This window comes from Pituophis catenifer, unplaced genomic scaffold (genome assembly GCF_029215685.1).
Source record: "Pituophis catenifer annectens isolate HBS135680 unplaced genomic scaffold, rPitCat1.0.hap2 SCAF_2, whole genome shotgun sequence".
Lineage (NCBI taxonomy): Eukaryota > Metazoa > Chordata > Lepidosauria > Squamata > Colubridae > Pituophis > Pituophis catenifer.
Window position 1 is genome coordinate 132,839,919 of NW_027256882.1, and position 27,590 is coordinate 132,867,508.

The 27,590-nt window shown below is 38.3% G+C and overlaps 1 protein-coding gene across 2 annotated transcripts in view; it reads right to left on the reverse strand.

The window, feature by feature from the left end:
- The window catches only part of LLGL2 (LLGL scribble cell polarity complex component 2), a 71,892-nt gene extending 47,175 nt beyond the window's left edge, over window positions 1-24,717 (reverse strand). For both annotated transcript variants that reach the window (XM_070934624.1, XM_070934623.1), the window contains exons 1-3: window positions 24,642-24,717; window positions 12,129-12,232; window positions 446-543 (exon numbers count right to left, since the gene is read on the reverse strand). In XM_070934624.1, coding sequence (XP_070790725.1) covers window positions 446-543; window positions 12,129-12,203 — 173 coding nt within the window. In that variant the 5' untranslated portion in view covers window positions 12,204-12,232; window positions 24,642-24,717. The remainder of the gene's footprint in view (window positions 1-445; window positions 544-12,128; window positions 12,233-24,641) is intronic.
- Window positions 24,718-27,590: the final 2,873 nt, after the last annotated feature.

Here is a 27,590-nt window from a genome sequence, read left to right on the forward strand (position 1 = left end):
AGTACCATTCATGTTCACAATTATACTTTATATGATGAGGAGGAACAAGACCAGCAAGTATATTTTAAATTCTGATTCTTTAGCCTGCTGGTAGGGAAACTGTGAACAGAACTGGGAAATCTGTTCTATATTTAGGAAGACCAAATATCTTAACTGAGCTATTATTGTTATAGTCTAATATAATGTGCAGAAATGTTTTGAATAAGTTCTATCTACAGACTAAGAATGAGGGCTGTGCAGTGCTTTGATTAAAGTTTTTAAAAAGTGATTCATAGGAGTTCTGCTACCCCACAGTCCTTAGAAAAGGAATAGTTGCTTTAAAGGAATTATAGATAAATACTATTTCTGGGCTCCATAGCATTTTTAGGGATTCTGGTCTAAAGTATTATATCTACTAAGTGTGTAACTAACCTACTTTCTCAGAAATAAACAACTGAAAGGATACATTTTGATGGCTCCTGCCCGGGTCCCAATAGCCATAAGATGGAGAAAAGCACTGTAGCCCAGGGCACTTGGCTGGTGAGGAAAACCATGTTCAACTGTCTGGTGGAAAAGAAAAAGATAAACGAGCAATATACATTATACATGAAGACAAAAAACTGTGAAAAATGTGAACTTACATAAGAGCAAATTTCATCATAACTCTGGACTCATAACATCTGGACTCAAGCAATATAATATTGAAATAAAGTACTTCTTCAGACACATCTGAGGTCTGCATTAATCATGCTTAAAGCCATTATAGAAGAACTTCCCCTAGAATATTAGCTCAGAAATACACTTCAAAATCCTTTTACTGTAAAATATTGATAGCACAAAGTTTACCCCATTCATCCAGACCAGGCTTGAGTAAAGTCACTCTTGAGAACCTTTATTTCCAGAACTTCCATACTTAGCTTGTTAATGTTAACTTTAACAAATTATTTTCTATGTGCTATGTGATTTTCTACAGTGGAGACCTAGTATCCTGCACAGCATTGCCTTTACTCTGTAAATATGTCAGGCCAGAAAAACATGTATTATATGGTCTTATATAGCTAGACCTTTAGTCCATATAGGTATTGTTAATCTTAACAACAGCATTCCAAAGTACAGGCAAAGCAATTTCAGAAGCAAAGCAAAATATGTAGGAAAATATATAACCTGGTTTGAACATTGCTCTAATCCAGTTTCCCCTACCCATAGCTTGGTGAATAAGCCACAAGGATTGTATTAACACAATATCTAAGCCATTAAGCATGGTTTACCAGCGAGAGAGTGGAATTAAAAAAAAAAATTGGATATGCACAAACAGGCACCCTGTTTCCCTGAAAATAAGACATCCCCTGATAATAAGCCCAATCGGGCTTTTGAGCGCATACGCTAAAATAACCCCCCCCCTGAAAATAAGCCCTCCCCAAAAATATTTAAATGCAAGTGCAGCCAGTCCCTGCCTTTTCCTCTGGTTAGGGTTGGGGAGACAGAGCTGGAAATCAGGTAAGACTGCAAGAGGTACCCCATCTTGCTCCACGTGCCCCAAAATAATAAGACTCCCCGAAAATAAGGCCAAGCGTTTATTTTGGGGTTCAAAAAATATTAGACAGGGTCTTATTTTCAGGGAAACATGGTAAAACATACTTTCTCTTGCATTTACAAGAATCAGTGATTCTTCAGGAATATGAAGTATATGTTAAGAGAAGTGTTGCCATTTGCAATGTTGAAAATGTAATCTAATCTTTCTTCCATTCATTTGCAGCCCTCTATTTAGGAGCAAATAACACAAACTAGAGTGAAAGATTTTTAGAATAAGGGTTTAAGTCAAACCCCATTATGGCCAAGACGCCGAGAACTTTTGGAAACATATTTCTATACTATCAAAATGAGCAATAAAGCTGTTTGGTTGATAGTGTCATCAACATTAACAATCTGGGAAATATGCTGATGCTCAATAAATAAATAATTTGCACTATAGCAACATTAAAAAAAAAAAAACAATCTGGGAAATATACAAACTCCAGAACTATTTATTTACTATAATGATCACTGTGAGGCATAAATAGACGGGCTCAGCAAATACTCTTGCTGAAGGAAACAATTGTGGTTTTTTTATTCTTAATGCTAGAAACCTTGCAGCAATGAAAATACGACATGACTGATAAAATTTGTAAAGTTCAGCTTCAAATCAGTCACATTTCTGGTTTCATAAGAACCTAAAAGCATGATCAGCATTCTCTAAACTTGTTGTTGTTGTTAGTTGTGAAGTCGTGTCCGACCCATCGCGACCCCATGGACAAATTTACATCTTCCAAAATATGGATATAACCAGGACTGTGCAGAATAAAACTATTCTCTGCTGTCACATGTCATGGAGCCAACCCCTTACATTTATGTATGCAGAATATCTGCAGGTGGAAGAGGTTTCCAGCTGAGCTGAAGCACCACTGGAAACTATTTCAGCTTTTTCCAAACAGGATTCATGGGGCACAATAGAAAGTCAAGTTGTCTTATCATGACAATATCCTTCAAGAATTACTTGCAATAATTGGCTGTCTGAAAAGAGGCAGACAAAAGACCTGCACATGTACAAATACAGAAATGTCTCTCCAGGGTGCTATAGGTAGTCTCCAAGTTATGACCATAATGGAGCCCACCCATTATGGTCATAACTCTTAATAGTTATAAAATAGGTCGGTCACATGGCTGATCCAATTTTATCACATTTTCCATGGAGGCTGTTAAAGGAATGCAGCAGTTGTAAAAGGAACACAGCATTAGCACCGTACTTCTATGCAATGTCTGGTAGAAAGTCTGGATTTAAATAAAAACATTCAGTTTGCATTTAAAAAAAAAAGTTTAATCTGGAAAACATCCAAGATGTCCTTATCCTTCATTGAGAAGTTGCTTGCTGGAAAGGACACCATAGATTGAACTCACAAATGAGAGGCCAATTGCATAGAATGGCAGAAATGAAAGGTCATTTTTCCTGGCTTTCGCTATAAAATGGAGCATTAATAAGCTATATATATATAGTGAAAGCAGCAACACCTAAGTCCTGATTACTGTATACATTGCAAACAGAGGTGCAGAACTTTAGAAAACAACATTTGGTCATCCTTGTATTCTCTGGCATTCAGCTTTTTGTATTCTGCTTAATAAATCATCCCTGGCTGAAAACTGACATACTTTTATTTTATGAACATTGATTACATAACTGAAGAAAATAAAAGGTTATAAATTTTATCAAAGCATCTTTTTCAACTACACTCTGCTACTATGGATTCAATGAACATTACTCAGTTTCTATTATCTGCAAGTACACCTGTTGTAAGCTTCATGTTTCAGAAAAAAACATGTTAATGTGTTGAGTCCACATAGCCTATTGCACAAGTAGAAAGCTTTGAAGAGATTTCATTTCCACTGATTTTACCAGCCTGAACAACACACAGTTGTTTGAGAGTCCACCTAACCCTCAGGAAAGTCTGTTTAGCTGTGTAGAAGAGGATAACTTTATTTATGGTGCTTTGCTTTCAGTTTAAACATAATTAGCTACATTTTATAGCACTCCAAGTCTTTGTGGCACAACCAATATGGCCACTGATAAATGAGATTTATTTGGGCATAAAATTTAATTTAATTTAATTTAATGTAATATTTAAATTTATATACCGCCCTTCTCCCGAAGGACTCAGGGCGGTGAACAGGCAGAAGCAAGAAACATCAAATACAAAATATAAAAACAATTTAAAAATGAATTAAACAATTTGGCCTGACAGTTAAAATCCCCCATTAAAAATCCAAATTAAAATACACAATTGGAGAGATTAGGTCAGCCCGACTTGATGAAATAAAAAGGTTTTGAGGGCCCGACAGAAAGTACATAAGTCCGGAATCGTCCATATCTCCGGGGGAAGCTCATTCCAGAGGGCAGGTGCTCCCACAGAGAAAGCTCTCCCCCTGGGGGCCAACAGTCGGCATTGTTTGGCCGACGGCACCCGGAGGAGCCCCTCTCTGTGACAGTGTACTGGCTGGTGGGAGGCTCTCGGCGGCAGAAGGCGGTCCCGTAAATATCCCGACCCTAAGCCATGGAGCGCTCAACACCTTGAACCGCACCCGAAAGACCACCGGGAGCCAGTGCAGCTCATGCAGGAGAGGTGTTACATGGGAGCGCCATGACGCTCCCATAATCACCCGCACGGCCACATTCTGGACCAGTTGGAGCCTCCGGGTGCTCTTCAAGGGGAGCTCCATGTAGAGATCATTGCAGTAGTCCAGGCGGGAAGTGACGAGGGCATGAGTGACCGTGCGTAAGGAGTCCCAATCCAGAAAGGGACACAACTGGTGAATCAGGCGAACCTGATAAAAAGCCGCCCTGGCCACGGCCGTCACATGCTCTTTTAAAGACAGCTGTGCATCCAGGACACCCAAGTTGCGAGCCCTCTCTGTGGGGGCCAACGACTCGCCCCCAATAGTCAGAGATGGCACCAACTGACTATATCGGGACGCCGGAAGCCACAGCCACTCGGTCTTGGATGGGTTGAGCTTGAGCCTGTTTCTCCCCATCCAGATTCGTACGGCCTCCAGACACCGGGACATCACGTCAAAGGCATCATTGGGGTGGTCCGGGGTGGAGATGTACAGCTGAGTGTCATCAGTGTACTGATGGTACTTCACCCCGAAACCACGGATGATCTCACCCAGCGGCTTCACATAAATGTTGAACAGAAGGGGCGAGAAGACCGACCCCTGTGGCACCCCACATACAAGGCACCTCGGGATCGATCTCTGCCCCCGTCAACACAAACTGCGACAGGTCAGAGAGGAAGGAGGAGAACCACCACAAAACTATGCCCCCCACCCCTAACCCCTCCAACTGGCGCAGCATGATACCATGGTCGATGGTATCAAAAGCCGCTGAGAGGTCTAACAGGACCAGGACAGAGGAACAGCCCCGTCCCGAGCCCTCCAGAGATCATCAACCAATGCGATCAATGCCGTTTCTGTGCTGTGCCTAGGCCTGAAGCCCGACTGGAACGGATCAAGATAGACCGCTTCATCCAGGTACTAGGGGAACTGTCACGCCACCACACTCTCAACAACCTTCGTCACAAAGTGAAGGTTGGAGACTGGATAATTTGCTAAAACAGCCGGGTCCAAGGAGGGCTTCTTGAGGAGAGGCCTCACCACCGCCTCTTTCAAGGCAGCGGGAAAGTAGCCCTCTCTCAAAGAAGCATTAACAACCCCCTGGAGCCAGCCTTGTGTAACCTCCCGGGAAGCCAGCACCAATCAGGAGGGACACAGGGCCAATAAACATGTGGCCGCGCTAAGTCTACCCAGAATCCTGTCCACGTCTTCAGGGGTCACTGGGTCAAACTCCTCCCAGATAACGCTCTCAAGACCTGTCTCCGTCACTCCGCCTGTATCTACTCAGTCAGAGTCCAGGCCTTCCCGAATTTGAGCAACTTTGTCATGCAGATACTGCACAAAATCCTCAGCCCTGCCCTCCAAGGGGTCCTCCCGCGCTCCCGGATGGAGCAGGGAGCGGGTCACCCTGAACAGGGCGGCTGGGCGGTTATCTGCAGACGCCATAAGAACGGAAAAATAATGTGGCGCTTTTATCGCCACTAGATAGGTCTTAATATGAGACCTTACCAGTGTTCGGTTGGATTCGGAAAGGCGAGCCCTCCAACTGCTCTCTAGGTGTCTTTTCCGGCGCTTAGCTCCCTCAGCTCCTCGGAGAACCAGGGAGCTAAGTGAGATTGGCGGCGGGTCAGAGGCCGCAAAGGCATGACATGGTCCAAAGCTCCAGCAGCCGCCCTATCCCAGGCGGCCACCAGATCTTCAGCTGGGTCATCAGCCAGAGCCTCAGGGAATGGCCCAAGCTCCGTCTGGAACCTATCAGTATCCATCAAGCGCCTGGGGCAGAACCTAGTCAGTTCCGCCTCCCTGTGGCGGGGTGTAGTGGTTTGAAGGAAAAGCAAAAATATTCAGATTTGGGGAAGAAATAAAAAAGACCAAGAAGCTTGCACCTTAGAACATGAAGTACCAGTAGAGGACAGAAGCAGGTACACCTGGAGTGGGCGTGGAAGAAAGGGAACAATGAAACAGAAGTGAAAAACAGACACACATACACCAACTCAATTTGCTGACTGATTATGAGCCATCAAGTTGGCTTTTATTTAGGGAAAGAATATTTTATTCTCAGAACAAGGAACTCCATATTTGGTTGTTTTCTCATGGGAGGGGCCAACTTTCTGACAAGTGAAAGGATAGGCAGAACTGTTTCTCCCAAGTCTCACTAAAAGTGACACAATCATTTTATAACCATGAGAAAAACAAGTTGCTTTCTGAATCTGCCCTTAGAAATACAGCCCTTAAATCAAATCTTGGCAATTGCTTTGCCGCCACACACAAGCCTGTGTTTACCCCAATGAACGAGGCAGGCTGAAAGGCCTACCTACTTAAAGAACCCCATTCAGGTATGAACCAAGTGGATTGCTTCCAGTTGGGTAAAACACAGGTGAAACTAGCCTGTCTGGCAGCTGAACTTGGCTGATCAGCTAACTTCACAATTGAGACATGTCTGGCCCTGCAGAATTTTACAACAAGCCATACCAAGATGAGGGAATTAAATTTCACATTGTGTTGCTCATTGGTCTGAGAATTTTTGCAAGATAGAATCACAGGTGTTCTTAGTATCCCCAAGTGTTTCCCCTGCCGTTAGGTAGTGACAGCTGCTTGTGTTGCTGGGATACATGTTCTTAGACATGAACAAGGCACTCTGGTTAGGAGAGAAATACAGCCTCCCTCCCACCCTCCGACCACATGCTGCAACACCACCAGAGAGATACCATACTAAAAGGATAATCTCTTTCAGTTGGTGTATCTGCTTTTGGCCTTGCCTGGGGGGGGAGGGGGGAATGCCTGAGTGAACAGATCAATGTCCCATTGTTTTAAAGATATGCCTGACCATAATATGGACATGCTTAAAAAGGAGAAATTCAAGAGCAACAAAATGTGGAAAAACACTCAAAATAAGCTACAAGACAGAATCTTAAAAAACAAACAGCAACAGTCAAATTCAAAAGATAGCACTTATTTTTTTTAAAGTTTTATATTACTCTAGAAAGATTTAAACAATTCAAATAATTCAAACACAATTCAATTGTTGCTATATTTCTTACATTTGTCTCACCTTCATTTGGAGACAGATTATTTCAAGAAGGAAAATGTTTTAATAAAGCTAGAGATACCCCAAATTTCTGGATTTGTAGTAGTTTGAGGTTGAAAGCTCTAAGTTTGAAGTTCACTGTTCTGACTATAGAGTTAGTCCTTGACTTACAACAGTTCATTTAGTGACTGTTCGAAGTTGCAACAGCACTGAAAAAAGTGACTTATGATCATTTTTCACATTTATGACTGTTGCAGCATCCCCATGATCATGTGATCAAAATTCAGACACTTAACAACTGGCTCACATTTATGATGGTTGCAGTGTCCTGGAATCATATGATCCCTTTTTGCGACCTTCTGACAAGCAGTCGTCAATGGGGAAACCAGATTTACTTAACAACTGTGTTACTAATTTAAGAACTGCAGTGATTCACTTAACAAATGTGATGAGAAAAATTGTAAAATGGGGCAAAACTCACTTAACAAATTTTTCACTTAGCAACATAAATTTTGGGCTCAATTATGGTCATACATTGAGGACTACCTGTACTTGGAAGCACTATGTAGTAAAACAGCTCCAGGTTGAATTTTTGAATTTGGGCGAGGCAGGACTATTTCAAGCACTCAACATTTTAGACTAACCAGACCAATATTCTTGAAACTCTAGACCATTTGCAAAGTTTTACATATCGTTAAATTAAAAGCTTGAGTGAAACTAACTAATTAGGAAAAGAGCTGCCATAGGGTGTGCCTATCAATATCTGGAGCTGATTTGGGGAATCAGTCAGTGGATTCTCTCTCCATCCCACCCCACCCCATAGTGCAACCTTGTCTAGGTACTTGAAACTCACTCCTCTAGTACTCTTTGTTTATGATGCAGCTTTTCAGAGAGGAAAACATTTTCCTTTGGATTAAGAATACAAATATCTGAATTTTACATTCTGTAAATATAAATGATACCCATAGTACAGACCCAAGCAAATAGGAATCCTCCAACTTGAATATTCACAGTAGTTTTGGTATTTTGTTTATTTATTTGCCAAAAGTATAGTACTCCCAGCACCAAGGAGAAAGACTGGAAGAGCTGGTTTGCTTTGGGTAATCTTTAAAGCAAAGACTGAGCTGTAGGCATTGTATGTTTACAGTTAAGAATACTTATACGTAACTAAAGCAGCTTGAAATAAAAATTGGGATGCTTCATGGCCTCTAGAAATGAAAAATGGACTTGTAGAAACTGCAAACAATTGATGTGACATTTTAGCAAGTTTCTTTTTAAAAAAAGAATTGATATTCAGCCACTTGTAAGATGTATATTTAAAGCAAATCAGGAAGAGAATGAATAGATGAAGAAGTTATTAAAGCCTTCAGTAAATTAATGCTAAATGAAGCCACCCAGAGCGGTTTGCTGAGATGGACAGTTATAGATATCAAATCAGTAAGGAAGTGGGACAGGCAAATTTCTGTGGTGCTGCATAAGGGCAAAAGGGCAGAGATGGAGTGACATAGGTGAGTGTCCCATCTGAGCCATCTTCTTGGGCAGTCACAGTTGAGAACCCCGCAATGTGCCTCCTCCAAGGCTGCACCCACCATTGCTTGCATGCAGCGGAAGTGGTGCTACTGCTGGCCACACTGGTGCTTGGCTCTGCAAAGCTCACTCTGCATCCAGGGAGACAGGCGAAGTGTGTATGTGTGTGTGTGTGTGTGTGTGGGGAGTTGAAGCAGAGACAGTCCGGGCAGGGCAGGAAAATGTACTGTGGGACAATGCAGCAGTCATAAGTGTGGCTGGTCACAAAGTGCCCAAATTTTGATCACATGATCTTAGGAATGCTTCGACTGTTGAAAGTGCAAGCACTTGTTTTAAGTTCATTTTTCAATGACGTCATAATTTAGAACAGTCCCTGAAAAAATGAAAATAATCTGAGGACTATCAGTAGGATCCAGGAGCCATGCAATCTCAGTCATGGTACCTGTCCTTTAAAATAATCTTCTTCCAGCCCAGAGTTGGCCCCGATCCTATAATACTTTAAGGAGGCCATTAAGATCTAGCTCTTCTCACAAGCCTTTGGGCCAAAATAAGTAGACACTCCATTTTCATGGACTCAATCATGAATCATGGACTCAATCATGTTACCATTTATGTTTACTGTTTTATTTGGTTTTAATGATAGGTTTGTTTTGTTTATTTCCCACCCACCCATCCCCCCCCTTTTTTTTGTTTCTCACATTGCCCAGAATTGAACTGTTTTGAGATGGCTGGCCATATAAATATTTCAAGCAAATAAATAACCAGATACATCAATAAATTCATTGTTTTATTGTGGCTATCTAGTGAATAAACAATGAGATAACTTAATAACTAACAATTCTAATGCACATTTAAATATTCTCCATGCACCATTACACATATAAACTACAGCAGGCAATCTTTTTCATGGCTCTTAAAATGCAATCAAAGTAATGTATAGCTAAAAAGAGTTTCCATGTAAAATAGGTATGACAAATTTTGCAGAGACTGTAATTCATCTAAATGATGCCACCCAAAATCAGTATTTTGGTATCTAAAATCAATGATGCAATCTTAGCAGTTTTTGAACACCACAAAAATGGGACTCAGGCTGAATAAGATTTGGTTTTAGGCTCCCTATTCCAGTGCAGGACAAAATCTACTGTATATTATGCCTGCACAAGGTAGTCTTCAACTTACAATCATTCGTTGAGTGAATGGTTACAACCGTTCAGTGTTAAAAGTGATTTATGACCATTTTTCACACTTATGACCGTTGCAGCATCCCCAAGGTCACATGATCAAAATTTGGATACTTGGCAACGGACTCATATTTATGGCAGTTGCAGTGCCCGGAGGTCATATGATCCCCTTTTGCGACCTTCTGACAAGCAAAGTCAATGAGGAAGCAGATTCACTTTACAACCGTGTTAATAACCTTACAACTGCAGGGATTCACTTAACAACTATGGCAAGAAAGGGTGTAAAATGGAGCAAAATTCACTTAAAAACTATCTCGCTTAGCAGCAGAAATGTTGGGCTCCAACATTATGTGATTAGGTGTTATGTGATGATATAGATTAATAAATATTTAATAATGCAGTTGAGTTCAATACTGCAAAAATTTAACCTTAACTTTAAAAGAACCCTCCAGAATGTAGCTATATTTCCAATGATTCTTTACTTCATGGACAATATTAAAGAAAGATTTCCTGGGTTGAGTACAATTTAATGTTTTAAAATAAATTACCATGTCAATAAATCTGATTGCTTTGTGAAATTTGTTCAACAGACATAATTCTTTTTCTGCCCTGGGCCAATTCACCACAAATCACATCAATCAGAAACTGGATATGTAATGTAAGTTAAAAATACTGCCATTTCATGACTTAAGAGAGAGAGAAGGGTCAAGGATGGATACTTCCTGCACTCCAGTTTATATTTAGCAAATGAAACTTAAGTGTGTAAACCAACTGCAGTATGAGAATCTGGATATCAAAATAATATTTTCAAATGAAATCATTTTGGTGGCTTATGTTTAACATGGAATTCCATGCATGAACAATTGAATTTGCAATTTTCCAGTTCACTATGAAGAAATATGGCAGTTCAGAAAGGCCTCAATTCTTGGGCACTCAGCCTTCCTTATGGTCCAACTTTCACAGCCATACATTGCAACTGGGAAAATCATAGCCTTGACTATACGCACTTTTGTTGGTAGGGTGATGTCTCTGCTTTTTAGTATGCTGTCTAGATTTGCCATAGCTTTCATCCCCAGGAAGAAGCGTCTTTTAATTTCTTGGCTATAATCCCCATCTGCAGTGACCTTGGAACCCAGGAAAATAAAATCTGTCACTATCTCCATTTCTTCTCCATCTATTTGCCAGGAATTGCCTACTTTTTAACTTCTGCTATATATAGTTAACTATCTCTCTTAACTGCCACCACAATTGGGACCAGCAACCCTATTGCTAAATGTTGTGGTCACAATGTGAAACATTACATGAACCCAACTGGCAATTTTACTTCTCTATTTTAAATTCTGCTTCTCACAAGCCAGTTTGCAAAGCATTGTAATGGTGATCATCTGACTGTGGGATACTGCAATGATCATAAACAGCATCAGTGTCCGAATAGTGACCACATGATTTTGGGATGCCGGAATGGTCATAAATGTGAAAAATAGTCATAAATCTATTTTTTACATAGTTGTACCTTTGAATGGTTGTTAAATGAGGCAGTTATTAAGTGAGGACTATCTGTTGTTCACTGCACTGTTTGTGATGTTGAATTCAAAGGAGGAGAAATTTATCCTCAATTAACAGAAATCTATTTAGAGTTACTTTAACGCCCATAGCAGTATTAGCTTTTCAGATTTTCTTACTAAACAATCATACTAACTGCTTTCATTTAAAAAAAAAATAAAATTTAACATTCCTCCTACTTGCACTGAAGGAGTGCATACAAGCTTGTGAATTCTACACTGCCCTTTGCTTGTTTATTTAAAAACAGTACTATATTCAAACCACAATAGCTGCCATGTGCTTCCACAGAGGGAACATATTGCCAGAGAAAAAGACTTTGTGTCTTAAAAATTATAAATAAAAATTATGAGTTCTAAATGGCCATCTGGGATTCAGGAAACCATCTGCAAGTTTAAGACACAAAAATATCAAAAAAAATCTATTGCCTCAGTGGTGACATAGGGTCCAGCACAAGATGATGATTCATTAAATTTGAACATCACCAACTCCCAACAACTCTGGGAGGTTTATCAGATACTTTTGTGTTTCATGCTATGTTCAAAGCCAAAAATTAAGTATGACTATGGGCAAGCGGCATTTGGAAAAATCATAGGATTAAAGAGAACCATCTCTTCCATCCCTCAATTCACCCAAATCAGCAACGGAACATAAAATGTGGAAAGGTTCTGTATTTGTTGCCTCTTAGATCTTATTCAAGCCCTACAATATACCTTGTTAAACTGGAAAAGGTCACGCTTGAGCCTCTCTCTTACGGCATCATGTCCCGGCCTCAGAAATCTTCTCATTTTCTTCTTTAATTGTGAGGCACCAAAAGCTGTGGAGAAGAAAAAGTATCTGTAAAGACACTTGGATATCAGATACATACAATGTACTTAGATAGAAATAAAAGTGAAAATTCTGTAGAAAAGAATATCTGCAGCTCAGGATTAAACTGTGGAGTTCTTGATGCTCTCTGAGCTTGATTGTTTGCTTGCAGACTTTTCTCATCACCCAAACAGGTAGCATCATCAGTGCAAGGGAGTGTAGGTAGCAAAACCGATACTCAGTATTATTGATGTTGTTACCCAATTGTCTAATGAATTGTCTGCAAGCAAAAAAAAAACAAAAAACCCAAGTTTAGGGAGCACTAAGAATCCCACAGAACAAAAAGTAGGCATCTTGCCTCTTTAAACTAGCAAAAAAGAGATTACACTACACACCAGAGGTTTAGGTAAGACTCCAGCAGATTATTTAAAGGGTCTTCATTATTGCAGAATGGTAATTAGTACTAATATCTTCTGTCATAGCAAATTCAAGCTATGGGAGATTCAATATGGGAGAAAGAAAAATAGGGAGCTTAGCCTTCCCATAAGTGTAATAAAGATACCTCCAGTTATTAATAAGCATATTAAAATAATGTCACGTGTGCAAATATACATTTTATGTGTTATGTTATTATGAGGATATTTCTCCTTTGTTCATATTACCCAGCACTGTAATCTAAATCAAGAATCCAGTTTAAAGAGCTGAGAATATATTATCCTGACTTGGCATTTCTTCATTAGAATTGATTTATTACAAAATATTTCTGGGAATTTAAAAAACTCATGTCCTTAGAGAACATCTTCTAGTATGATATTTTACTGTACGCCATTTGGGGCTGTAATGTGTAAAGCAACACATAGACACTTGAAATTAATTGTGGGAATTGTATGCATACACACACAATCTCATTTTAAAAAGCCTAACTATGTACCATATCAACTGTGCTGCCATAAGACTATAGCAAACACTATTCCGTTAACTGGTTCTACTTATCAGGAGACTAACTTGTTCTGAGCCAATTTAAAAGACCAACTATTACTTCAGAAAAAAATAGAACAAAACAAATGGGTCTTCAAAAGATGCATATGTCAGTCAACCTAGCATCTATTGGACACCAATCAAACTGATTGGTCTCACAAAGGTCCCACAAACTAGGCCCATAAGTTGATATAAATATGAATGGTAGGTTCCAATGGAGAATGGTAGTCTTCCAAGAAAACTTTGGTTGAGATTAGGACAGAATTAGTCTCAAGGATGGCAATCAATATAATACTTGGTATAACAGACCTCAACTGACTTTGGAATTCCACAAACTTTGGAACTGATAATGCTGACATAGCCAAGGCCTATTCCACAAATGGTACAACCACCTGTAACACCACCTTACAGTGATATAAGCAAGGGTTCACAGAAAGATTTAAAATCCACAATATCATTTCTAATGTTGTATCAATCAAGTAAATTAGAAGGATATCATGGTTAATAGCATATTCAAGTCTCTGAAAGACCCATCAGAATATATGCATTTTAATCTATTCCTCAATGTAAATCATATCAGTACAAGCTAAACAATTTACATGTAGAACAAAGGCCTAAAACCAGATTGCATGAAAATCCTTTCGATTATTTTTGTCCCTTTAATGGATATTATGCAGAAGATGTCCTTGACTGAGCTGAAGATGGCAAGATTATAATGGGTGTTTATTTTTGCAAAGGAATATCAAATTTAGGGTGTATAGACAAAGAGGACCTACAGCCAAGTTTTATGTTTTGTCTATATTTGGCCTAGAAACCTTAAGTGAAATTCTGTTGCAATTGAAGGAATAAAATTCTATTAAAATTATGCTTTAGAGTTGCAGCCACAGCTGAAGAGAAACAAGTAGAAAGCAAGGTTTCCTTAAATGAGATGTTGAAGATAATAAATAAAATTATATGCAACTCCAAACAATTATAAATATTTAAAGAAATAATGGTGATATACATGAATCTTCATTTCGCTTACAACTAGTCAGCTAACTACTATATATCTAACCTTCCTTTAAGAAAAGAAAGTAACAAAATGTGGAATATGGCCTTGTTAATAACTATTTTTATGAAAGCACAGAAAAGCTCAAAGCAGAAAAAGGCAAAACAATAAGGATTGCAACACCTTGGAGTATGGAGTACTTGTATCTTTTCATACAGAATGTTGAGTATCTCTTGAAAAACTAATAAACAAGGAACTAAATAGAAACAGAAATAATTCTGAATCAGTGCAATTTAGAGTCCAGAGTTCACTTGTCTTCATTTGCAAAAAAAAAGTTGGGGAAAGTTTATGACCATAAAGGAAGGCCAATGTAAAAGAAGAAGGCTGAGAAATCAAAGGTTACCGCCTCAAACATAAGATGTGCTGGTATATAATACGTAGCAGGATGAAAGGCAAAAAAACCCAAGTTGTGGATTGAGCAAAACAAAAATAAATCCTTGAGCCATACATCTATGTACATTCGAGAATCAGCTTCCCCTTCACAGAGTGTTGCATTCAGATTAAATATGTTGCAGAATACAGAATAACAGAGTTGGAAGGGACCTTGGAGGTCTTCTAGTCCAAATCCCTGCTCAATCAGGAGACCCTATGCCTGTGATGGCGAACCTATGGCACGCGTGCCAGAGGTGGCATGCAGAGCCCTCTCTGTGGGCACGCATGCCATCGCCAGCTGCTCTTGTGGTTTCCAGCACGTGCGTGCGCGCCAGCCAGCTGGTCTTTGGGTTTCTGGCGCTCTGGCATGCGCAAAGACCAGCTGTCCAGCCATGCATGTGCATTGGCTACTGGTCTTCAGATTTCTGGTGCTCCAGTGTGCGTGCACGTATGCCTGCGCATGCACGTTCCAGTTTAGGCACCTGGTGCCGAAAAGGTTCACCATCACTACCCTATACTATTCTGAACAAATGGCTGTCCAATCCTCTAGTGATGGAGCACCCACAGCTTCTGAAGGCAAGCTGTTACACTGGTTAATTATTCTCTCAGGAAATTTCTCCTTGTACTACATTTGTAGTTCAACTGGGATTCTCAATTCATCGATCAAAATAGAAGAGCCCTATTTAGAGAAAGTAATGAGACAAACATTTGGCCTTATTTTGCAGTCTGCTACTTCCCCCCCCCCCCAAAGCTGGATACCCTTCAGACATATTGGACATCAACTCTCACAAGTGTACTGATGGGAATTATGGAAATTCAAGCTAAATCAAAACAATTAGCACCAAAACATTGACTGTTGCCAATGTACATTCATCATAGAAATCATTCCAATTTCTTTGAAGATATACACCTGTTCTTTGGGTGGCAATATCTAGTACTAATGCATCTTAATCAAAAGAACTTGATTTTAAATGATAAACTAAAAATAATGAAACTAAGTCTTCATATAAAGCATTTGACTGAGCTATAACTCTTCCATGCATTTTTTTAAAAAATCTCCCAGATCAAAACAATCTTGTATGAACACATGTTCTTCTGTCAAGAAATGAATGAGACCATAGTCTGTGATCACAAAGAAAGCTGTAGAATTTAATTCTTATTTACATATATTTATATATTTATATATCTCATTTAGAAACCGCCCATCTTCCTCACAGAGCAACTTTGGGCAGTGTAGAGTAGGCATAAAATCATAAAAGCTATAAACAAACATTGTAAAAGGCAATTAAAACAGAATTCTGAAAATCTGTTTTTATATGAATATAATATCTATGTTGGTCTTTTGCAGCAAACACCATATGGAGCGCTACAAGAATCTAATATATAATTTGTTTGAGATTTTAAGACACATTTGTGAGAATGTTAAAATCAGATTATTCACACTGAAGCAGTTTTCCATAAAATCTTTACTCTAGTACAAATAAACCATGCAAGAACCACTTCAAATATAAATATTCCTAAAAGGGTTTAGTTTAATGTTAGTAACTAAGCACAGACAAAACTATTATATTAATTATGAAACTATGAGAACTAAAAAAACATTCTGAGTTACTTCCATTTGAAATTTTTGGACTGCACAGGAATACTGTGGTAGCTACAGTATTCATTACTTCATTACATAAAGTACATCATTACTTTATGCTTATGTAAACAAGTGGGCTCATTGTCTTCACATTCCAACCAATACTGAGGTCATCCCATTTGTCATGTCATAAATTCATAAAGGAATAGTTTAATTTAGTAGTCACCACTACACAGGAGTAAAGGGACAAAATGAGAGTCCTACCAATATCAGTTCATTTTTACAACTAACTTATTTCTTCTCTAAATCTAAGAAAACTCTTAGACATCTTGTGTATTGTTTTAGGATTAAACTAACGTTTTAGAACCTAACCTAGCTTTGCACAAAGTGGAATTATCTTCCACTTCAGCAAACTGTTTATATGCATCAATCTGTATTATTGTGTAGCTTCTAAAGTCCAACTAATTGAGATACTAATTTGAGTAAAAATAATATAGCCAGGTTTTGTAATACCTTAATAGAATAAAAAGGTCCTTTAATTACAATAAGGAAAAACAAATGGGAAGGGCAGTGTCCAACTCTGTACCAAGCACAAAAAAAAAGTGGAAATAATAAACCACAGTGAGAAGCTCATAAAGATGTTGTTTGAACAAATAACCTTTGCCCTTCATTATTATGAATAAGTAACAGAAAGGCTTTCCAAGGTTGTTAAATCCAGTGCATAACAAAATGTCCTGGTTCACTCCTAAGCACATTTCCCTTAAAAGCAAGACCCATAAATTTATACAGATGGAGCAGGATAGGTTTAACTTGATTTATACAGAGAGCACTACTCTGTTCACAGGGCACACATTTCTCTCTGCAATGCAATATCCTCAACACTAAGAAGATTAAAGTCTGGTCACCCAGTCTACTCCTTCTTGGCAGACTGCTCCTCCTTTTAAATAGTATTGTGGGAGAGAAACGCTGCCACTTCAAAGGCATTCTTCAACTAATTCTTTACTCCTTAGAGTGATGTCCTTTGAATTCAATTTGGCTTTATCTTATCACCGCAGTTTGCATATTGTTTTATGCATAACAGAAAAATTAACAATGCTGTATGTGCTCCAATTCCTACAGTGATACAATTTAAAAAAAAAAGTAGAGATATGCACCTGACTGATAGAAGAGCTACGTATAATTGAGCCAACTCCCAAATTCACAGCCAGGAGCATACCAAGAACAAACATTTTTACTGAATGAATTTAAGAGTTGTTCAAAGCAGCTGAAAAGACATAAAATAACATGAGAACTAATAACATGACAACCAATTTGCTAGAGTAAAATAGAAGGGAAAAACCTTCCATAATATCAACATAGGACTAAGAGCTAAAAGAGAGAACTAAGCATTAGTGTAGATTTGTTTTCTGAATTAGGACATAATTTTTATGACATGTTACTTCTATGGAGTCTATTTTAAAGTTTTCACTTTAATGATAGCAATTGTTATTTAGCATAATAATCTTTCTATTCAACCTATTCATATTTTCTTTATTTGTTCTGCACTTTGATGTGCATTCTATCTGCATCTCAGAAACTCAGCATACTCTAATGTGTTTGCACAGGCCATTCACTTTTTTATTCAGTCGATGTTCATTCAGTACCCATTCATTCTCGACTCTAGTTCTTGTTTTATCATATCCATTCCCAGTGCCTTCTAAACCTGATATAATCCACACTCATTTCCATAAACTGAAATAAAGTATGCAGAGGCAAGCAATGATACAAAATCATTTTCACTTATTTTGACACTTGTTCTTTGCAACAGACCATGTACAACCAATAACCTTTCTAAAGTAGTTGTTTTAAAACATCTCTAATTGAGTTTCCATCTTTAATAGACATTATACTAAGTCCCAAAAGTGCATTTTCAAAAGGCAAGTGGACTTTGTTTTTCCTTGAAGATATTTCGCTTCTCGTCCAAGATGCTTCTTCAGTTCCGACTTCTGTCTTCAAAGAAACAGTTGCCTTTTGAAAAGCACTTTTGGGACAATCATGACCTGGGTGACTGAGAATCTCCATAGACACATTATACTAAGATATCCAAATTCATCTCCTTGCTTTAGTTTTTGACCATTTATACTGTATATATGACATGGAGTTATTCACTTCAATAAAGTATTCTAATTTTTTTCTTGTCAGATGCAAGCATTTCAGTTTCAATACTGAACATGCTCCTCACAGTACTGTATCAAGTCCAATATTCACTATATCGTAAATAGGTCTCTGCTAATGACAAAAATACCTAAAGATTTTACAATAAAATGGCAGACCTTGTAAACACATGTGGGAGTTCAATTACCGGTAGCATGGAAATATTGCACACACACACACCCACAAAAAAAAAACCAATTAAACTATGGCCCCGTTGGAACATATTTTGGTTATGTTTCCACACAAAACCCCTTAGTCTTATTTAATAATAAATGATTAAACAAATCACAGTAATCAGTTTGTACTTCATGCTAAACCATAACGATTCACACATCACATAGCAAAATCAACCAAATTGTCTTTTTTTATTCAAATTTATTATAGTCACCAAACTCTTTTGCTCGAAGATATAGAAATATTATAAATTACATAAATTGTTGCTTGTATGTATAAACCAGGACATAGCTCAATCATTAAATTTTAAAATATGGAACACAGAAACATATATAGCTTCTCCATATTTATTTAATTTATACTGGAGCATTATTTAGTAACTTCCAGCTGACAAATGTTTTATGCCATTTAAAAAGAAACACAATTTGCATAATTAAGACAGCTCACTCTCAATCTTCACCTCTGCCTGCATGTAACATTCCCAGAAATAAATCAGACAGGAGAGTTAAATAAATTTGGTTAAACGGTTAAGGTGCTGGCCTAGAAACCAGGAGATTGTGAGCTGTAGTTCCGCCTTAGATGTCAAAGCTGGTGGGGTAACTCTGAGCCAGTGACACTCTTTCAGCCCAACCCTTACACGACTGGTGTTGTGAGGAAAATATGAGGATGCAATTTTAGGCATGTTTGCCATCTTGAGTTATTTATAAAAACGGGATATAAACAATAAAATAAAGCAAGAGAAAGATGATGTGAATTTATTTTAAAATAATCTCTGCAATTATAGGACTAAAATTTAATTACTTTCTCTTTGTGCCAAGCTCCCAGTTACATATTTATTTTTAACTAAAAACTCAAACTCAGATTTTATGAAAGCCTAAAGAAATTAATACATACTGTTTAGATTCCGTATAAATCTAAGCCAATTATAAATAGAACTCAAAACAGAATAATTATGCTTACTTGAAACCACGGCAACATTTTAGTTTTCTGAAAAGTATGTCTTTATGCAGATGTCATTATTCTTTCCAAAATGTGTTTCCATCTTGTGTAGTAGTCTGAAAAAATCATGTTTAAAACCAACATATTGTACATTCCTGTGCAGCACCAAGAATTACAGCGCCAAATGTAACTGAGAATTACCAGTTAGCATGTTATATAGTCTGTGTGAATCTTCTTCACCATTATAGAGAATCAATACAAATTACTAAGAAATAAATAGAAGCAAATTTGGTGAATTTTACTTCTGAGTAAGGAAGATTAGGATTTTGAAAAACCAAATAGCCCACCTTCCAACACCTACCAGGAAATACTTCTGCTGTATATGCACAAACCAGTTTTTCTAGATCATGCTTTTTTTTTAAAAAAAAAAAATCATTTAAGTTTCAGAAACTACCACCCTGATTTCAAGTTTGTCACATAACAAAACACTGAAATGGATCGTCATCCAAATATGCACAGAATATTAATTTAACTTATGAAGCTTTACACTAAAACTGAAATTTGAGAACCTGTTATTATTCCTCATAACTAACAAACCCCAAACAATCTTTTACATGGTATTTCTATAACATATTAGATACTTCATTCCTTTAACATTTTTAAAATAACTGAACAGAAATGATACAGCAAGTAGACCCCCCCCCCAAAAAAAAGCAGAAAAGGTTGACTGGCAGTCAAAAATCAGAATGATCAAATAAGGATGAGCACAAACTAAAGCCCAAGATTCAATATGACACCACAAGTACAATATTAATTGTTGAACTAATTGAGGACATTTAAAAATATAGATATGCACATAGAACATTATGAAACAAAAATATGGTAAATTAAACATATTTGTAAAATTAGCTTTCTTGCCAAATGTATAGATCCACAGTATCTTTATAAATCAAACCCTAATATTACTAATATATAATTAACAAAAGAAAAATATTGCCCAAGGCATTATGTCAACATTTATAAAACTCTGAATTAACACAAATATTGACACTTTAATTAAACAGATCATTGTTGTGGTATATAGTCGGGGTTCGCACATCACTAAGACCTTTTTTTCAATCATAGTTTGTTTGAATTAGTGACTGCATTTATCTAACTTGCTAATTAAAAATTATGGATTACAAAGCATAATGATAATGTTCACACATGTTAAGCAAAAATCAAACATACCATATTAAGGCTAAGCATGATGCATGTATTTATTAAGGAGCTCAATGGCTAAGATGACAATCTAGCATTGAAAAAAGTTAGCTATGGTAACTTGAAAAAAGTAATAAAATATATAAGCAGTTTAATACCTTTACAGCTCAAGCATTCATTAAGTTTTCTTTTAGAGTTTGAGGTATAAACATTAACTATCATAATTGCATCTACAGTGTTTTATAACAAGACACCAAGAAATAGAATAATCACAAGACTCTCAACAAAGGCTGAAAAGATTTAGATTCAAACCATGTTATGATTCTACAGTAAATCATTTGATATCACGTAAATTATGCCACACATTTATCATCCATTGTAAAGCGTTTCATTTTATTCTGAAAACTACAATTTTCATTCACTTCTGTACTACGTATACAGTTACTTATACAGTACTGAATAGCTAATTTATTTGCTAATCCCATCTGAAGAACTAAAACAACAAATGTCACACAAAAATTTTGCTGGTGTCAAGCAAAGGCAAATAGTATTTTTTTTCCTTTTAAATTCATTATTTATAGGGTATAGTGGCCACTCCAATCAGAACCAACTTCAAACAGCATACTATTTCCTTTTTGAAAACAGGATAAAAACATAATTTATTTATTTATTTATTTGTAATTAAATTTATATACCGCCCTACTCCCGAAGGACTCAGGGCGGTGAACAACCAGAAAGTAAAATATACATAATACAAATGTTAAAAACCCTTTAAAATACATTAAATACATTGGCCAGATTTAAAACACCCCAATTATAAAACCAATTTAAAAACATTTAAAAAGGGAGGTTAGGCCAGACCAGCCTGCTGGAATAAGAATGTTTTGAGGATAATGATCAATAATCACTCAGGATTTATAATTTAAACAGTCTTCAAATAGATCACCTTGCAATATTTATATACAGGCACAAAACAGAAAGGCCTGAAAGGTTAAAGATAATCTATCAACATTATTTCATCAATTCTTGATAGAAATCTTTATGTGGCCTTCTTACTGTATGAAAAGACTGTTCTGTGATCAAAAGTTCCACAGTGCAGCTGAATCAGAAATGGCATATTAAGCCATCCATTAATACACTACTTGTATTAATACCCATAAAGGAACAGGATAAGTAGCTTCTCTATACTAGAAAACTTATAAAACAGTAGCATTCATCCTGTGTTGTCAAGAGATATTGCAATTTCTAATTTAACTCTCTGAAGAGGCAATCTGTAACTCATATCCTACATATGTTTATCCATAAATTAATCCCATTCTTTTAAGTAACTCCTCTTGGGGGTCCAGTAATTTGAGAGTATCTAACATTGCCAAGGAAAACCATGAACTCACCAATTATAAAGAACATACTCTGAGGATCATTGTCAACTGAATATTATTAAACTAGTGTGGGTGCTAGAGTCCAGCTGCAGAATAACCAAACATTATAATTTATGTTTACTAACTCAAGGTTGACTCAACCTTCCAAGGTCAATAAAATGAGGACCCAGACTTGAGAGCAATGTGCTGACTCTGTAAACCACTTAAGAGAGGACTGTAAGGTATTATGAAGTGGTTTATAAGTCTAAGTGCTATTGCTATTCCCTGTGGGCTGGATTCATTTTAAGCATTCCATTCAGGTGTCATTAATCTGCATATAAAAACACAATTATCCAAATATCTGCATATAATATGTAAAACAACAAACATACATGTTTACCAATGTTTAATCACAGGAAACTGCAAGAATAGGCAACTACTCAACTTAATAAATATACAAAGGCAGTTTTAAGTACAAAACACACCAGTTTATGCATTGAAAAATGTCTGCAAAAAAAGGCAGAGGGTTGGATAAGGGAATTAAACCCATGCATAAGTCTATGCACCATTGTTTGAATGCAGAAATAAAAACCTGCTAAATGCCCAGTGGTAAATAAATATCTTTTGTGTTTGATGTTTGTGTTTGATGTAAAAATAAACTGGAGTATTTCAAAGGGTTCTAGTATCTACTAAATCAGCCCACTTTTTTTGGAGGGGGGAGGGGGAAACAGGACAACTTTTCCCAGCTTACAATGCAGTTAATTTTTCAAATGTGCCATTGGCTACTCTTTTTATGGTTTTGAAAAATGTAGATTGTCAGGTCACTGAGATTCCTGGCAAACAGGGGGTCAGGCAGAATTGGCACTCACTATCTTATTTGCTTAGAAGATGATACTCAACAGACCAATCTCTTTAAGTGGGAAATTTTATTAGTTCAGACTGACAAAGACTACAAAGGAGGTTCAGTTTCTCTTAAACTTTATTGGCAGAAGTGTTCACTGTATCAAGCCTCTAAGCAAAGTTTCACAAATAGGTCTAAATGTGATCCAATTCTGGATCCTTAAAGAAAAGTTACCTAATTTTGAAACTAAGCCCATACGGCTACATGTAGTCCTCAACTTATGACCACAATTGAGCCCAGTTTTGTTGCTAAGTGAAACATTTGTTAAGTGATTTTTTTCCCATTTTAAGACCTTTCGTGCCACAGTTAAGTGAATTACTGCAGTGTTAGTAACACGATTGTTAAAGGAATCTGGCTTCCCCATTGAATTTTCTTGTAAAAAAGTTACAAAAGTTGATCAGACGATCCTGGGACACTGCAACCATCATAAATATGAATCAGTTGCCAAGCATATGAATTTCGGTCACGTAAATATGAGGATACAGGAACTGTCATTAAGTGTGAAAAAAGGTCATAAGACACTTTGTTCAATGCTATTGTAACTAAGCGGTCACTAAATGAACTGTTGTAAATCGAGGACTACCAATATAACATGGTTTGTTAAATCAGTTAAAACTGGCTAGGTTCATTCAATATACTAACTATACTCAAGATACTAACTCAGTAAACCTAACAGATCACGCTGCAGTTGAATGCAGTGTATAGAACCTTGGCAATAATGGGACAACTTTACATTACTATTAGATTTATATTCCACCTTTATATTTGTATAACTCAAGGTGGCATATATGTAATATTCAATTTAAGAAAACTCTATCATAGTCTACAAGACTCATTTAAAAAGCACATGTATTGGCCCCAAGACACAACGCTTTGTTCCAACCTAGATTGCTTGCATTAAAACCACAATCTCTACACTGATCTGGCTTTTTTTTTTCCTTTAGGTTTCCTTGTTTTCCTTCGGTATGTTTAGTCTATGAAATATAGCTCTCTACACCAAGAGCAGATACTCTCAACTCTCAAAACAGAAAGGAAGAATTTATCTGGGCAGCACTTATAAGAATCACCTGAAAACAGGTAGTAACAGGAGAAAAGCAACCCCCCCCTTAAAAAAAACAACCCACATAATACTTAGGAGCTCATTGTTTGCTTTTTTTTAGCCTACGGTCTCCACCTGTAAGACAACTAGTTTCAAGTTAAAGCATTCCTGAAATACCATCCACCTTCCTTATTCCACGCGTTGAAAGAGGCGAGAGTGCCCAGAACCAAAGTCTTTATGACGGCCAAGGATCCTGCAAAGTTTAATCTAGTACGAGTTTTCACACCTCTCTCACTGGGCTTGTAAGAGATCTATTTATTCATATTAAATGTTATTTAATAACATAATAAATAAATAAATGTAATTAAATCATATTAAATACACCGCCCAGCTCGCAATGCAAAGGCAACTCCGGACGGCTTACTTGGGGCCACCCCCCCAAATCACCCCACCACATACCCTCTCCAAAGCCCCCCGCCCCCCCCAAAAAAGCCCATTCCAATTTTAAGGCACCCGATTCATCCGCTAAATCATCTCTATCGGCTCTCGCCCGCATCGGAAACACCCTGCCCCGATACCTACAAGTCTCTTTCCCTCTGCCAGCCTCCACCCCGTTTTCCCCCACCAACACTTACCGCGCCTATTTCTGAAGCCCGGGCAGAGCGCGGCACGTAGAGACCGACCGACTTGGAAGTTGTTAAGTCGCCACCGCTTTCCCTCCCCACCTCAGCGGAGCCCAGCTACATCTTTTCGGCACGGAGTCCACCCTTCAGCGCCACTCCCCCCCCCCACACACACACATCCGTCCAAGCGAGCCCCTTCGCTTCCTTTCTTTCCTTCTCCCCACTCACCCCCCCCACCATCCCTCCGAGGAGCCTTTTCACCTGCCGGCCCCTTTCCACTCCCCTCCCCTCGCCGCTCCGCTCCGCTCCCCGAAACGGGCGAGCCGCCCAACCCCAACCCCCACCCCACAGGCCGCGCGCGCGCACCCCACCCACCCACCCGCTCCACCGGAGGACTGGCGCTAAGCCCACCTACCCTGCAAGCAACCACACAACTCCTCCTCGCGCCGCCGCGGCCGCCTGCCTCCTTCCTGGATACCTCCGGGAGGGGCGTGCCTTACCCGTATGTAAATGAGACCGGAGGGGCGTGGTTCTCCCCGCCGCCTTTCTTTCAACTCCCGACGCGGCTCGTGAATAATTAATTTCGCTCACCGCTTTTCTTTCTTTTTTTTTTTCTTTCTTTCTTTTTTTTTTAACTATCCCGGCCAATCGGGAAGCGGCGAGAGCCTTCTTCTCGCTTTGCCTGCAACCAATGGAAAAAGATCAAGGTCGGCCGCGGAGGTGGGGGGTGGGGTGGGGTGGAGAGGGGGTGGAAATCAACGCGCCGAGAGTACCTTAGGCTATCATTCGATCTGGTTTCTGAATGGCTTTTTTTTTTTTTTTTTGTAATGAGCCTTGGCCACGCCCCACATCCGCCGCGTCCTGGGCGTACCTTTTTCCGGTAGAGCAGACGGTGTGTTAGCAGCCGGGTACAAAAGGGGGCATTGAACGCAAAACCCGGGAGGTTCTTAGTAAGTGAGGTCACTGACGGCGAGTTCTAGAACGCGGAGTCGCGCTGGCAGCGAGCGCTGGGCTCTTTCCGTTCTGAATCGAACTGCCTTGAAAGCGGATCTCCAGTTTGGTCAAACTGGCATTTCTATCCATCCAAAATTTTCGGTTGCCGCTTTCAAGCGCTTCAGGTGAAGCCGACCCGCGATTTGTAAACAAGCAGCCGTAGATTCCGGAGGAGAAATAATGCATGGCCTCTTTGCCCTTGGTTTAAGTACGTACGCGGCAGCGAAAGGATGAAATCGGGCTTTAATTCCTCGAAACTGGCATTTTCATTCGCATTCCCCAATTTAGCTTTAGTTAATAAGGCCACCCGTCTTGAGTTTTGGCTAGTGTTCGGCCTCTCCCCGTCTGTGTAATAAAGGCAATAAATATTGATTTATTGGGCTCTTCCTGGCCACTCATGGTTAAGAATATCAAGATAGAATTGATGGTCCTTAATTGATTTTCCTTGAATTAATGTGTCTTTTCATTTACATGCCATGGTTATCTGGCAAAATAGGGAGCCATCGCTATTAGGTTTTTACTTGCATGTGTGTATGCCTATAGAAAAATGTATGGGGTGAATGTACCGTTTTCCCCAAAATAAAACATCCCCTGATAATAAGGCCAATCGGGCTTTTGAGCACATGGCAATAAGGCCAAGCGTTTCTTTCAGGGTTCAAAAAAATATGAGACAGGGTCTTATTTTGAGGGAAACACGGTATATAATACTCCTACCTATTTTCCTATAGGTGAAAATCCTATAAGTGGGCTAGAAGAGAAAAGGACTGGTCACCTATCCAGCTTTCTTCCTAAGGAAGGCCTAAACTCCTGGTTTCTAGGCCAGCTCCTTCAAGCACTACACTAAATTGACTCTCATATTTCATAATTTTTTACAATACCCTTTCGATTACGTATTTCTGATTTGATGCTGCTTGCAGATGCTGAGAATACTGGCTGTGTTATCGTCTAGTTCAGAAGCAAAGATAGGAACCAACCTTGACTAGACCTTAAGACCTCGAGTTGACACAGGGTTTAAAATGCACAGGACACTGGTGGGATAACACTACCTGAGTTTATACATCAGCTATATCAAATCAAATAAAGCATATTTTAATTTAATGTGTTGAGGGAATGTAGACAACTGTGGCTTCATCAACATTTATGATTTTAAAAATTGTAGCTTTATCTAGTCAGAAGTAAGAACTAAATTGCTGTGTTTAGGGCCAGACTCCAAGTCTTCAAAAATGAAGACCTTATTTGTTTAAATCAATGCCTAGTTGTTGTGACTGTGTTTTTTTTTTTTTTTATGTGATTAGTAAGTCATGGAGTAACATTTTGAATACTGTGTTCTATATTTTAAACAGTATTTCCTAATGTTACTATTTCTAGTTTTGCATTACAGTAAATAATCACGCTCATTGTTCCCATTCCTTCTGCGGAAATTTACGATACAAAGCACACTATCTGGCACTTGATATTCTTCCAAGACATACAGTATTGCTGTTTGTTTGTGTTAGAAGCATCACAATTAAAATAAAGCATACTATATGACATAAAATTTAAAATACAAGATTAAAATATATACAATTTAAACAGATCTTGCCCAGAAACTAGCAATATTAATTGCACTTTCACACTGCCGTGAAGTCCTCAAGTCAACAAGATGGATTTGCTGATTTTTCTGAATCATGCAAAGCTGATCAGCCAATCATGCCCGAATGCCAAAAGTGTGATCATGTGACTGTAGGGGAAGGGGCGACTGTCAGAACTTTGAATCTGGGTTGTAAGTACTGGTACCCCCCCAGGTAACTCCATCAGAACTTCAAACGCTAAGCAACTGGTCATAAATTGAAGACTGAATGTATAAAATTACATACCTCAAAGCGCTATAGACATTTGATGCAAGTTAATCATCCTAACCATTCCCCCTTTTGGTCTTTGTGTTTTTTAGCACATCATGATGTCACCCGTAAAAATACCGTATTTTTT